We start from the raw sequence: 13,906 nt of genomic DNA, 5'->3' as shown, positions 1-13,906 counted from the left end.
AAAGGCTTTGCTTAAATAAAAACCACTTTGGCTCTTTATCCTCATACGCACCTATTTACTTTGAAATGCATTTAAGTTACAAAGCCTACTGACCCAACCCAGTTCATTTAAATTCATATGCGTAATTTCATGCGAGATTTTACCTTTTATCGAGGTCAACTACCGAGAGGCAAAAAAAATTTTGCAATGAAAGTCAAATAAGGCAAAAAGTCTTGTCCTCCCATTACAGGTTTTGGACAAGTTTAAACTCAAAAAAGAAAACATCACAGAAACTCACCGAAAAATGCTGATTTGGTCACAAGGGACAACTTTGTACAACGTTGCGAGCTACACAGCTATTGTAAACAATCAAAATAATCACAATCGAAAGACAATTCAACCATTCAATGAACTTTTTCGAATTAAAAAATCATGTCACAGGTTGTATTTTACAATAAATATCACAGCGGCACACAACACACGTTACCTACGGTTGTATTTATATAAAAGGCTAAATTCGGGATAACAGGTGTATTTTGTTTTCTTAAATTGAAAACGATTGTAAACAAAACAACGTTAACGCGCTTCCCACCGAACGGACTGACTAACCAAACTGAAGTTAGCAGCAAGCAGTAAGCAGCTATGCAATCTTGCAGCTGTCAGCTGTCAGCTGTCAGTCGTGTTGTGCGTTGTCATCATACAGGATCATAGAGTAGGATTTGCAGATAATATAATGCTTGTCATTTTGTTCTGCATGTTGGTCATCATGATATTAATGTTGTCAATTTAATTCTGATGAAATCCCTAAAATGTTATAAGAATGACCTGGATCGAAAGTGAACACTGTCAATGCATTAGTACATTGTGTACGTGGAGCGACGCAGTTCCAAGTCAGTATATCATCATCATCATCACTACTAATCGCTGGATACTCGCGGCTGGACATATAGATCTCTTGCAGGGACTTGCACACACCACAGCCCTTCGCCTTGCTAAGTGACTTTTTAATGGAAATAGGGTATTATAGACTCTCCCTCATCTTTGTTTAATTTTATCTATACTAATTTGTACTTATCTGTACTTCTATACTAATACTAGTTAATATTAACTGATAACTACTAACTTTAATTAATTTTTTTAATAAATAAAATTGAATTGTCTATCTGTAATTTCGAAATTTCTTATTGAGCTCACATATTTATTTGACCTGCATTGGACCTGCACCATAACTAAATCAAACGTTTTCAAATTTTTGTTTGTCTCTCTGTCTATTTGTGGTCTATTAATGGAAAAAATAAAATGTGGATCAGCCAACTAAATCATTTAGTAAAAAAAAAAAAATTTATTAAATTAAATACATTTTAATGTTTATTGGAAAACATATGTTTCCACAACGACAATTGTGAATCGAATGACAGAAAAGGTCCTACAAAAATAGAACGCCTATTTTCATTTTTAACTTTTTCTCGATGTAATGAGATTACATAATATTACATTCCAATATCTATTTGAACGGGCTAATCTTCGGAATTGCTGAAACTATTTTGACAGGACTTTCATAGACAAGTACGACATTAACCTAGGAGTAACATAGGCTACTTTTTTAACCAAAAAAGGAAGATTTATGTTTTTCTACCTATTTAGAGAGTGTTTTTTTTTAACTGGGACAGTATCGGGAAATCCAAAACCATAGGAGATACAGGGAAACTGTCTAGAATAGAATAGAATAGATTTTTATTCAAGTAGACTTTTAGAAGTGCTTTTGAATCGTCAAAATAATTTACCAAATATGTGACGAAACTTAAGCTCTTTTTGTGAAAACAATTTAGGCATAGTTAATTTTTCAGTCAAGCGTGAGTTGTCCATAAAAATCAATGAAATCGACCAAATTTTTTTCAATGCTGATCGATTCGGTTTCATGCAAGGATCATTTCATTGTAAGAAAAAAAATGATTTAATGGAAAATTCACGCTTGACCAAAAAATTGACCATGCCAAAATGACTCGTACATGATAATTATGACAAGATAAAAATGTCATATTGATCATTTATTGAACCATTAGTGATATTAGGTTACCTATAACTGCTAACCAGTTACTTAGAAATTGTATGAAAAAACATTTGGTACGCAAATTTGACTTACTTCTGCCGTCCCGATTTTTTCTTTTGATACAGTGAAAATATGATCCTTACATGAAATTGAGCCGATTGGCACTAAAAAAAATTTAGTAAATTTCATTGATTTTTATGGACAACTCACGCTTGACCGAAAAAATTTACTATGCCAAAATTGTTTTTACAAAAAACGCTGAAATATTGTAGTAAAATTGTTTTTCTGTCATTTGGTATATTTTAATGTTGTAGTAATTTATGAACTCAAATTTTCTCCTGTTTCATTCGACAACGAGTCGAGCTATTGTATCGAGTGGGAACTCGATACAATAGCAAAAAAAAATTATTTGGAAACCACTACTTTTTTTTGATGTAACATCAGCTGATTGGTCAATTTTTTCCTATAAAATGTAGCCTATATCACCCGGGCCTTCACAGCGAATCAATTGACACTTCATTCATCAAAATCGGCCTAGTAGTTTAGGCGCTACGGTGGAACACACAGAACCTGGATACAAACATCCATACATACATAGACTGCTAAAATCACAGCCCTTCCTTTTGGCTTTGCCGCAGTCGGGTAAAATAGAGCTGAAGTTTCCTAAGACACTAGACAGTTTCCCAATTCCCTGTACTTACTATGGTTTTGGATTTCCCCATACTGTTCCCCGTCACCCGTGTGTGACACAGAGCAACGCAGAGTACCGCAGCCAGGCCAGAGTACTTTTTATAATGTAGTGATTACATACTCTTTGGCCTTTGCTTTTGAGTACTTTGTAAATAAGGTCAATTACTCAATTACGAGCTTTTTATAAAATTAATATTTCAAAAGATTCGTTATACCTAATCGAAGCAAAGAATGCACTGCTGTGTGCCTTGCTGCAAAAATACTTCGGACGACAATGTGTCCTCATCACACGGGGAGGGGAAGGCGATTAGCTTTCATGGGTGAGTATATTTGCGTTGACTTGCAAGGCAGTGTAGTCAAATGTAAAGCTCTCACTTTTCAAGCTTCAGCATGTTCAAGTTGATTGTGCTTTCAGCTTAAAGTAAACTCAAAAACCCAAACTTAAATCATTTACCTATATCGTACCTTCAATTCAATGATTGTACTCCTGGTGATGGTCAGAGTTGTTAGATTTGTACAATGATAATAATGGTGATAATTAATTACGTAAACGTATAATAAGTAGTAGAACATTAGAACATTACAGTCCAGGCCTGAAATAAAGCGATTACTGGCAGAGTTCACTTCTCAAATGATATTGAAAGGACGAGGCGCCAGCCGAGTCATAGGCTAAACGAAGCCGGTAATTACTATTTCGGCCGAGACTTGTATAGCACTTTACCTCCATTTGCGAAGAAACAATAAAAAAACTTAAACTCATAAATAAAACAAAACTTAATATTAAATTAAGAAAAATATATAAAAATAACAAGTGTAAATAAAAAATTTTCAACACCCTCGACAAGTGAAGGTTACAGTAACTAGAAAAGAGCTGATAACTTTCAAACGGCTGAACCGATTTTCTTGGACTATTCCGCGCCTACGATCCAAAGTATCTGAGTTTTCCAAAACATCATTTTCAAATAAATAATTATGTATCTAGGCAACGTCCATCTTGACATTTGTCAATTGACACTTGAATATTATGAACCTAAGGGTTATCTAATCTTTTCTACAAGAAAACTAGAAAAAAGCTGATAACTTTTAAACGGCTGAACCAATTTTTTTGGATTATAGCTAAGAACACTCTCGATTAAACCACATTTCAAACAAAAAAAAGTAAATTAAAATCAGTTCATTTGTTTAGGCGCTACGATGCCACAGACAGATACACAGATACACACGTCAAACTTATAACACCCCTCTTTTTGGGTCGGGGGTTAAAAAAGGTATAAATAAATTAGTAAATAAAAATTAAAGAAAAATAACAAAATATTTAACTAAATAATGCTCAAAAAAATATAAAATAAAATGAAAAACAGATATTGTAAGTCCTGTAAAAAAAAAAATAGTAGGTAGTTATAGGTAAGTAATATTAATATTCATAAAACTGTGTACCTAGGTACCTTAAAAACCTACTACACTCAAAGAACCTCGTCACCAGTATGAAACTGTCCAGCAAATTTCCATTACAGTCCTGTTGGACATGCAGCCAGCAAAGACTCATTTACATTCCTCTATAGTGAAATGCTTTCCAGTAGTAAAGTAGCAATTTACAAGCAAGTTGAGGTAAATTCTTGCATTTCCATGTTTTTCTATGTATGGGACAGCTATGCCATCCCAGACCAGCCTATGACGAAATCTACATAATGGATGGTACCTCCTTAGATTAACAGTTCAAGGGTCAGTGTAAACTTGAAATACTTATATCTGATTGTTGGATCTATTGTGTGAAACATCACTCTGGTACCATTATGTTTGTTTGTTAACTATAAACTATGTAGCATAAATGGTGATTTCCAGTTTCCCCAGTGAAGTGCATCTCCGTGCTGAGTGGCTCCGAGCCCTCGGCAAGCAAGACACTCAGCCACCAGACTCTGCTGTGGTCTGCTCGCAGCATTTCCTGAATGACGACATTTATGAAACAGAAAGTGGCGTAAGGCAAATTAGTACTGGTGCTATTCCTGTAACAGTGCAGGTAACTCAGAATGTTTTGTATAGGTAGTTAGTAAAACAAAAGTAACTAAAATGCATAAATTTTGAGAACACACTTGCCATATTTGCTCTGTGTAAACTGTCAGGTCAAAACTACAGTTTTCCCTAAGACTAAACTTGTACTGAAAAAAATATATTAAAAATTGTTTTTGTAAAATGATATGGAAAGTACCCTTCGTGTGCCAGTTGACCTGTACATATCAATGCCTGGAAATGACCAGTTTTTATTTTTATTTTTAATGATCTCAGTTGTTTAAGTCGGTTTTAAAATTTCTTTTGAATTTTTTTTTGTCCTCACATAACTGTTGCAGCGTTGTATGGAAACTGATGTAGAAGTAAGTAGTAGTATATTTGCAGGTTTGCATGATCTGCCTAGACACTGACAGCAAGCTGTTCCTACTGAGGCAACTCAAACTGGAAGGAGCATATGAGAAGTTAACGGGACATGCTGTAAGTTGGTAATGTATGTAGTCTGTACGAGGCACAAACAAGGATTATTTCAGGAATGTTGAAATACTTACATGTTGTTTCAGTTGTGTGCTCAAGGAAACCTGAAACAAACACTTTGCATACAATGTGCTCAGAGATTGATAAGCTTTAGTAGATTCAGAGACAAGAGCTTGAGAGCGCGTGCACTGATGATGGACTTAGTTGACAAACATGAATTAGTGAGTACCTTATACATACACTTGCATTTTTCGTTACTGTGTCTTAAAATGAAAAAAGGAACACTTCAATGTCAGTCAGTCAATTTGGGAGAATCAAAACCTATAGGGTACTTCCCGTGAGACTTGAATCATGAAATTTGGGAAGTAGAAAATTTTTATAGCACAAATAAAGAGGAAAATCCAAAAAACGGTTTTGTATTTACATAAAAAAAAATATTTTTTTCTTGTACTGTAATTACAGTACAAGGTAAAAAATTCAATGTAATACATAATACATACATTAAATACTTTTCTCTCAACAGATAACAAGACAACATATACAAATGATAAACCGCACAAAACTCCAACTGAAGAGTGATTTGGTGTTTACAACACTAGGACCTGACCACTGTGACTTACACATACTGGAACACCCCTCGGAAGACAAACAGACAGAATTAGAGGAAACTGGACTCAGAGTTGCAGTGAAAGCTGAAGGAAGTGGGGATGATGAAGAGACTATGTGTGTTGATGAAGATATGGCAATGAAGAGTGAAGATGACAGGGATATCCAGGGTTTTGTTCGGGATCCGTTAGAATACGAAGGTTGTCCCTTGCAATGTACACTTTGTTTGGAGGAATTTGTCCATGAACATGCATACATGCAACATGTGAGCATGCATCTCTGGGTGAGACAGGTTTCCACTTTACTCGTTAAGTTAATATTAGTGCGTACATTTTGAGAAAGGACTCGCAATATTTTCTCTGTGTGTCAACTGTACGGTTCACCATACTAAATCATACTTTGATATGACAGAAATCTATACATATAATAAAATTGTAGAAAAGTGGTGTCTGTACAATGGAAATATATAAAAAAAAAGTAGCAGGGGTTGTTATTATGTCGATGCTGAACCTGAAATTGTAATTAATTTTTTTTTTGTCTGTTTGTCTGTGTGTTTGTGCACGCTAATATCAGAAACGGCTTATTCGATTTAGATACGGTTTTCACTAATATATTGTAGTAAGCTTCACTTAACATTTAGTGTTTATTTCATGTCAATCGGTTCATAAATAAAAAAGTTATGTCAATTTAAAGTATCACGGCGATCATTTTTAACGTACAGAGTACGTACTACACGCCTCGCGCCTGAGCGTGTGTGGCTATACAAAGCGCGGTCACTATTCCACGCGAACGAAGTCGCGGGCACAGCTGGTGTTATGAATATGTTGTATTTGGCAGAGCAGCGAGGCTGAGGCTGAGGGACAATGCGGCACGTCACAGCGCGAGGCACACTCGTGGCGCGTCGCCGAGAGCAGGTCAGTATACCCGCCAGTAGCTATAACGTGCAGTTCCTCTGAGCTGCGACATGCAGTACCGCTACATACATGTGACACATTCCACAGGCGCCCTCGCGCACGCGCCGCGAGCGACGAGCGCAGCGAGCCGGCCACCGACGAAGCCGATACAGGCCACAGCTGCGGGTACAGAGGACTAACAGATTGTTTTGTCAAACTGTACGACATCTTCCCGAGACGAGACGGCTCGCCGACGATGACACAGGAAGCTGTTACACATATCAGTCGTCAGGCGGCGAGTCCGAATGGAGGCCCCACTACGGAATATGCAGTCCCCAGTGAAGAGAAGCTTACCGTGTCACAACCTGCGTACATTTGTGACTTTTGTCAAAGAGTGTTCAAACGAAAAAGTCTGCTAGCAAAACACGTTCAGACTCACGCGCCACTGAATACATTTACTTGCAAGATTTGCCAATACGAAGCTAACGATACAAATCATTTAATTGTGCACATGAGAACTCACACTGGTGATCGACCATTTAGTTGTGAATTATGTAAATATGAATGTAACAGAAATAGTGATTTAGTTAAGCACATGAGAACTCACACTGGTGAAAAACCATATCGTTGTAAATTATGTGCATATAAATGTAACCGAAGTAGTAATTTAGTGAGGCACATGAGAACTCACACTGGTGAAAAACCATATTGTTGTAAATTATGCAAATATAAATGTAACCGAAGTGATGATTTAGTGAGGCACATGAGAACTCACACTGGTGAAAAACCATTTAGTTGTAAATTATGTGCACATAAATGTAACCAAAGTAATGATTTAGCGAAGCACATGAGAACTCACACTGGTGAAAAACCATTTAGTTGTAAATTATGCAAATATAAATGTAACCGAAGTAATCATTTAGTGTTGCACATGAGAACTCACACGGGTGAAAAACCATATTGTTGTGAGTTATGCAAGAGTAAGTTCGTATCAAAACGTAATTTAGTGTTGCACATAAGAACTCACACTGGTGAAAAACCATTTAGTTGTGAATTATGCAAGAGTAAGTTCGTATCAAAACATAGTTTAGTGTTGCACATGAGAACTCACACTGGTGAAAAACCATATTGTTGTGAGTTATGCAAGAGTAAGTTCGTATCAAAACGTAATTTAGTGTTGCACATAAGAACTCACACTGGTGAAAAACCATTTAGTTGTGAATTATGCAAGAGTAAGTTCGTATCAAAACATAGTTTAGTGTTGCACATGAGAACTCACACTGGTGAAAAACCATATTGTTGTGAGTTATGCAAGAGTAAGTTCGTATCAAAACGTAATTTAGTGTTGCACATAAGAACTCACACTGGTGAAAAACCATTTAGTTGTGAATTATGCAAGAGTAAGTTCGTATCAAAACATAGTTTAGTGTTGCACATGAGAACTCACACTGGTGAAAAACCATATTGTTGTGAGTTATGCAAGAGTAAGTTCGTATCAAAACGTAATTTAGTGTTGCACATAAGAACTCACACTGGTGAAAAACCATTTAGTTGTGAATTATGTAAATATAAATGTAACGGAAATAGTGATTTAGTTAAGCACATGAGAACTCACACTGGTGAAAAACCATATTGTTGTGAATTATGCAAGAGTAAGTTCGTATCAAAACGTAATTTAGTGTTGCACATAAGAACTCACACTGGTGAAAAACCATTTAGTTGTGAATTATGTAAATATAAATGTAACGGAAATAGTGATTTAGTTAAGCACATGAGAACTCACACTGGTGAAAAACCATATTGTTGTGAGTTATGCAAGAGTAAGTTCGTATCAAAACATAATTTAGTGTTGCACATAAGAACTCACACTGGTGAAAAACCATTTAGTTGTGAATTATGTAAATATAAATGTAAACAAAGTAATCATTTAGTTAAGCACATGAGAACTCACACTGGTGAAAAACCATATTGTTGTAAAGTATGTGAATATAAATGTAACCAAAGTAGTGATTTAGTGAGGCACATGAGAACTCACACTGGTGAAAAACCATATTGTTGTAAATTATATAAATATAAATGTAACCAAAGTACTAGCGACTAGTAAGTAGAGTAAGTATTAGCGACGCACACGAGTGAACACCACCGACGCCCTCGCGCACTGCCGGCTGCACAGCTTGCAGTGGAGCTGGTGATGCACACGGCGCGGCGACGCGAGGGCAGCTGGCGGGCTCGCCCTCGTCACGAGTGAACACCACCGACGCCCTCGCGCACTGCCGGCTGCACAGCTTGCAGTGGAGCTGGTGATGCACACGGCGCGGCGACGCGAGGGCAGCTGGCGGGCTCGCCCTCGTCACGAGTGAACACCACCGACGCCCTCGCGCACTGCCGGCTGCACAGCTTGCAGTGGAGCTGGTGATGCACACGGCGCGGCGACGCGAGGGCAGCTGGCGGGCTCGCCCTCGTCACGAGTGAACACCACCGACGCCCTCGCGCACTGCCGGCTGCACAGCTTGCAGTGGAGCTGGTGATGCACACGGCGCGGCGACGCGAGGGCAGCTGGCGGGCTCGCCCTCGTCACGAGTGAACACCACCGACGCCCTCGCGCACTGCCGGCTGCACAGCTTGCAGTGGAGCTGGTGATGCACACGGCGCGGGGACGCGAGGGCAGCTGGCGGGCTCGCCCTCGTCACGAGTGAACACCACCGACGCCCTCGCGCACTGCCGGCTGCACAGCTTGCAGTGGAGCTGGTGATGCACTCGGCGACGCGAGGGCAGCTGGCGGGCTCGCCCTCGTCACGAGTGAACACCACCGACGCCCTCGCGCACTGCCGGCTGCACAGCTTGCAGTGGAGCTGGTGATGCACACGGCGCGGCGACGCGAGGGCAGCTGGCGGGCTCGCCCTCGTCACGAGTGAACACCACCGACGCCCTCGCGCACTGCCGGCTGCACAGCTTGCAGTGGAGCTGGTGATGCACACGGCGCGGCGACGCGAGGGCAGCTGGCGGGCTCGCCCTCGTCACGAGTGAACACCACCGACGCCCTCGCGCACTGCCGGCTGCACAGCTTGCAGTGGAGCTGGTGATGCACACGGCGCGGCGACGCGAGGGCAGCTGGCGGGCTCGCCCTCGTCACGAGTGAACACCACCGACGCCCTCGCGCACTGCCGGCTGCACAGCTTGCAGTGGAGCTGGTGATGCACACGGCGCGGCGACGCGAGGGCAGCTGGCGGGCTCGCCCTCGTCACGAGTGAACACCACCGACGCCCTCGCGCACTGCCGGCTGCACAGCTTGCAGTGGAGCTGGTGATGCACTCGGCGACGCGAGGGCAGCTGGCGGGCTCGCCCTCGTCACGAGTGAACACCACCGACGCCCTCGCGCACTGCCGGCTGCACAGCTTGCAGTGGAGCTGGTGATGCACACGGCGCGGCGACGCGAGGGCAGCTGGCGGGCTCGCCCTCGTCACGAGTGAACACCACCGACGCCCTCGCGCACTGCCGGCTGCACAGCTTGCAGTGGAGCTGGTGATGCACACGGCGCGGCGACGCGAGGGCAGCTGGCGGGCTCGCCCTCGTCACGAGTGAACACCACCGACGCCCTCGCGCACTGCCGGCTGCACAGCTTGCAGTGGAGCTGGTGATGCACACGGCGCGGCGACGCGAGGGCAGCTGGCGGGCTCGCCCTCGTCACGAGTGAACACCACCGACGCCCTCGCGCACTGCCGGCTGCACAGCTTGCAGTGGAGCTGGTGATGCACACGGCGCGGCGACGCGAGGGCAGCTGGCGGGCTCGCCCTCGTCACGAGTGAACACCACCGACGCCCTCGCGCACTGCCGGCTGCACAGCTTGCAGTGGAGCTGGTGATGCACACGGCGCGGCGACGCGAGGGCAGCTGGCGGGCTCGCCCTCGTCACGAGTGAACACCACCGACGCCCTCGCGCACTGCCGGCTGCACAGCTTGCAGTGGAGCTGGTGATGCACACGGCGCGGCGACGCGAGGGCAGCTGGCGGGCTCGCCCTCGTCACGAGTGAACACCACCGACGCCCTCGCGCACTGCCGGCTGCACAGCTTGCAGTGGAGCTGGTGATGCACACGGCGCGGCGACGCGAGGGCAGCTGGCGGGCTCGCCCTCGTCACGAGTGAACACCACCGACGCCCTCGCGCACTGCCGGCTGCACAGCTTGCAGTGGAGCTGGTGATGCACACGGCGCGGCGACGCGAGGGCAGCTGGCGGGCTCGCCCTCGTCACGAGTGAACACCACCGACGCCCTCGCGCACTGCCGGCTGCACAGCTTGCAGTGGAGCTGGTGATGCACACGGCGCGGCGACGCGAGGGCAGCTGGCGGGCTCGCCCTCGTCACGAGTGAACACCACCGACGCCCTCGCGCACTGCCGGCTGCACAGCTTGCAGTGGAGCTGGTGATGCACACGGCGCGGCGACGCGAGGGCAGCTGGCGGGCTCGCCCTCGTCACGAGTGAACACCACCGACGCCCTCGCGCACTGCCGGCTGCACAGCTTGCAGTGGAGCTGGTGATGCACACGGCGCGGCGACGCGAGGGCAGCTGGCGGGCTCGCCCTCGTCACGAGTGAACACCACCGACGCCCTCGCGCACTGCCGGCTGCACAGCTTGCAGTGGAGCTGGTGATGCACACGGCGCGGCGACGCGAGGGCAGCTGGCGGGCTCGCCCTCGTCACGAGTAATTGACGTTGTGCGATTTCTGCCTCATTCAAAATATCGGGTGGAGTAAATTCCATTTATTTTCTATCTTCTATTTTAATCCATACTTGAACTATTCATACTTAAAGTAAAAAAGAAAAAAACTATTAACAAAAAACAAAAACTTAATTTTTACTAAAAACCGTTTTTACTAAAAACTCTCCATTTTGAAAATATGTGCCTAAATAATTAAACTCTTTGCTAGAAAACTTTTTGAAATAGTAAGTAAATAGTAAGTGGACTTTATGAAATAATAAATGGACTTACCGAATTAAAAAAAAAATATATATATGAAAAATCGTATTTGTGATGTAAATTGAACTTACAAGCCATGCTTACTGCATTGAAAGTGTATGTTATGAGCAACCGTATTGAAATAGTACATTACAGTGTAGGCCGGAAGTGAAGCGACCGCAGGCCGAGTGATACAGGAAGACGAGGCGAAGACAACTTTGTAAAATGCACTTCTATTTATAAGTACCTTTTGAGACTGATTAATAATAGGACATAAGTTGAAAGCTTCAATATCATTTATTTATATGTAACATTCTATTTTGTTTTTATTTAATGACCATTTAATTAATTCATAGTTTTTGTTATCCATATTTCATAATTCTCGTAATTGTTTAGAATTGTCAAATTGAACAAACATATTTTCAAGAGCATGTGCGAAACAACTCAAACTTAATAAACTAATTGTTACAAGAGCACCAAAGACAATATTATTTAACAAAAACTGCTACGCCATGGCAGTTAAAATCTTTAATAAATTACCATCAGACATAAAATCACTTCCAATAAAACAATTTACGCAAAAGTTGAAGAAATGGCTGCAAGGAAAAAATTTCTATTCTTTAGAAGAATATTTCCAACATGATAAAAAACAATTTTGATTTGATTGACATCTTTACACCATTTTATTTATTAATGAGTTCATGACATTGATCCATGTTCATTTCATGACTGACTTTTTCATTTTTTATTCGGACATTTTAATTATTTGACACTATCTTCATTATATGTTTACTTATTTGTTTTAACTTTAATATCTGATCTGATTTGTTTTATTTTTTTGTTAAAATCTAGATCAATTTGTATCCAAATGTATCTAATAATAAATTAATGCTTTATAGTACCCAGGACGAACCCTAGTTCGCGCATCTCTCGCACACGCCGCCCGCCTGTTCGCTAAGCGGCCCCCCCGCTCACCCCCCGCTCAGCCCCCGCTCACCCTCGCCCTCTAGGAGCGAGGCGGGTAACCCAGTCCGTTCTGGACTTAGACGTGGGTCGTTACGTCATTTTTAAGAAACGTAACGAAATCAGTGACTTGGTCGGCGTCACCTGTTTCGAAACTAGTGATTTTTGTAACTAGTTTTGTAATTTTTTTTCAGCTTCTGTGATTGTTTACATTAACCTCCACCAACTATACCGTTACACACGAAACGAAAATAGCTTAAATCACTATCTTTGTTTGTAGTTATAGGTACAGTTATATCAATAAATTAACTTCCCTTCATACTTTATTCAGACGCTCCAAGTTTCGAATGGCCTCGAGCATTTGGTTCCCTCTCGCCCCTCTACACCTCGACATTAATTTACTTTAATTTTTACCGCCATCTAGTGGCGGTAAACTGTACTACGGCTACAGGTCAACCAAGTTAACAACCTCAACATTGGCGAAAAAAGAAACGACATAGCACCGATGCGCTTAGCTTTTTAGGGTTCCGTGCCTCAAAAGGAAAAACGGAACCCTTCTGGGAACACTTTGTTGTCTGACCGTCTGTCTATCTGTTTGTGTGTCCGTTTGTCGTGTCTGTCAAGAAAATCCATAGGGTACTTCCCGTAGATCTAAAATCATGAAATTGGGCTGGTAGGTAGGTCTTATAGTACAAGTATAAAGGAATAAATCCGAAAACCTTGAATTTGAGGTTACATCACAAAAAAAATATTCATTCAAAATTCCAAATTTCAAAATTACAAATTTTTCTTGTGCTATAAGACCTACCTGCCTGCCTTTCATGACTCTAGGTCAACAGGAAGTACCCCATAGGTTTTCTTGACAGACACGACGGACGGACGGACAGATAGACAACAAAGTGATCCTTTATGGGTTCCGTTTTTTCTTAACCCTAAAAATAGATAAAAAACTTAAAAACCACCAACACTAAATAGTAAAATCAATTTAATTTACTATCCAAAAAATGATACTATAGAACTACATTTTACTCTAATATGTTCGATAAAAATTAAATTATTTTTTGTTTTTTAGTATTGGTGGGGGGTTTTTTTTATTATGCATAATAGTGATTGATTTATTATGCAAAATTGAAAAAAATACCCGAGTACGGGACCCTCGGTGCGCGAGTCTGACTCGCACTCGGTTGGTTTTTTTTCCATAGAGCAAAAGCGTGTTAGAAGCGGCAATGGAGAAAATTTAATGTGTGTTGATATCGTAAAAGACCTGAATTAATATTTTTTATTCAATTATA

General features: G+C 42.0%; 2 protein-coding genes across 3 annotated transcripts in view; one reads left to right on the top strand and one right to left on the bottom strand.

Moving 5' to 3' along the window:
• LOC123878179 (pleckstrin homology-like domain family B member 2) overlaps window positions 1–604 on the bottom strand; it is an 81,468-nt gene extending 80,864 nt beyond the window's left edge. Inside the window, exon 1 of the mRNA XM_045925287.1 lies at window positions 278–604. The gene's annotated coding sequence lies outside the window, so the exon portion shown is untranslated. The remainder of the gene's footprint in view (window positions 1–277) is intronic.
• A 2,231-nt stretch (window positions 605–2,835) lies between these two features.
• Window positions 2,836–12,667, top strand: LOC123878181 (zinc finger protein 271-like). 2 transcript variants are annotated; one of them, XM_045925291.1, is made up of 8 exons: window positions 2,836–3,039; window positions 4,562–4,736; window positions 5,111–5,203; window positions 5,287–5,421; window positions 5,724–6,089; window positions 6,644–6,720; window positions 6,808–7,646; window positions 7,815–12,667. In XM_045925291.1, the coding sequence occupies exons 1-8, from the start codon at window positions 2,951–2,953 to the stop codon at window positions 8,798–8,800; spliced, it is 2,760 nt and encodes a 919-aa protein (XP_045781247.1). In that variant the 5' UTR covers window positions 2,836–2,950; the 3' UTR covers window positions 8,801–12,667. The 2 variants fall into 2 exon arrangements, with proteins under 2 accessions (XP_045781247.1, XP_045781246.1); XM_045925290.1 differs by having other exon boundaries at window positions 6,808–12,667.
• Window positions 12,668–13,906: the final 1,239 nt, after the last annotated feature.

Source organism: Maniola jurtina, chromosome 25, assembly GCF_905333055.1.
Source record: "Maniola jurtina chromosome 25, ilManJurt1.1, whole genome shotgun sequence".
NCBI classification, from domain to species: Eukaryota; Metazoa; Arthropoda; class Insecta; order Lepidoptera; family Nymphalidae; genus Maniola; species Maniola jurtina.
This window is presented reverse-complemented; position numbering and strand designations above follow the sequence as displayed.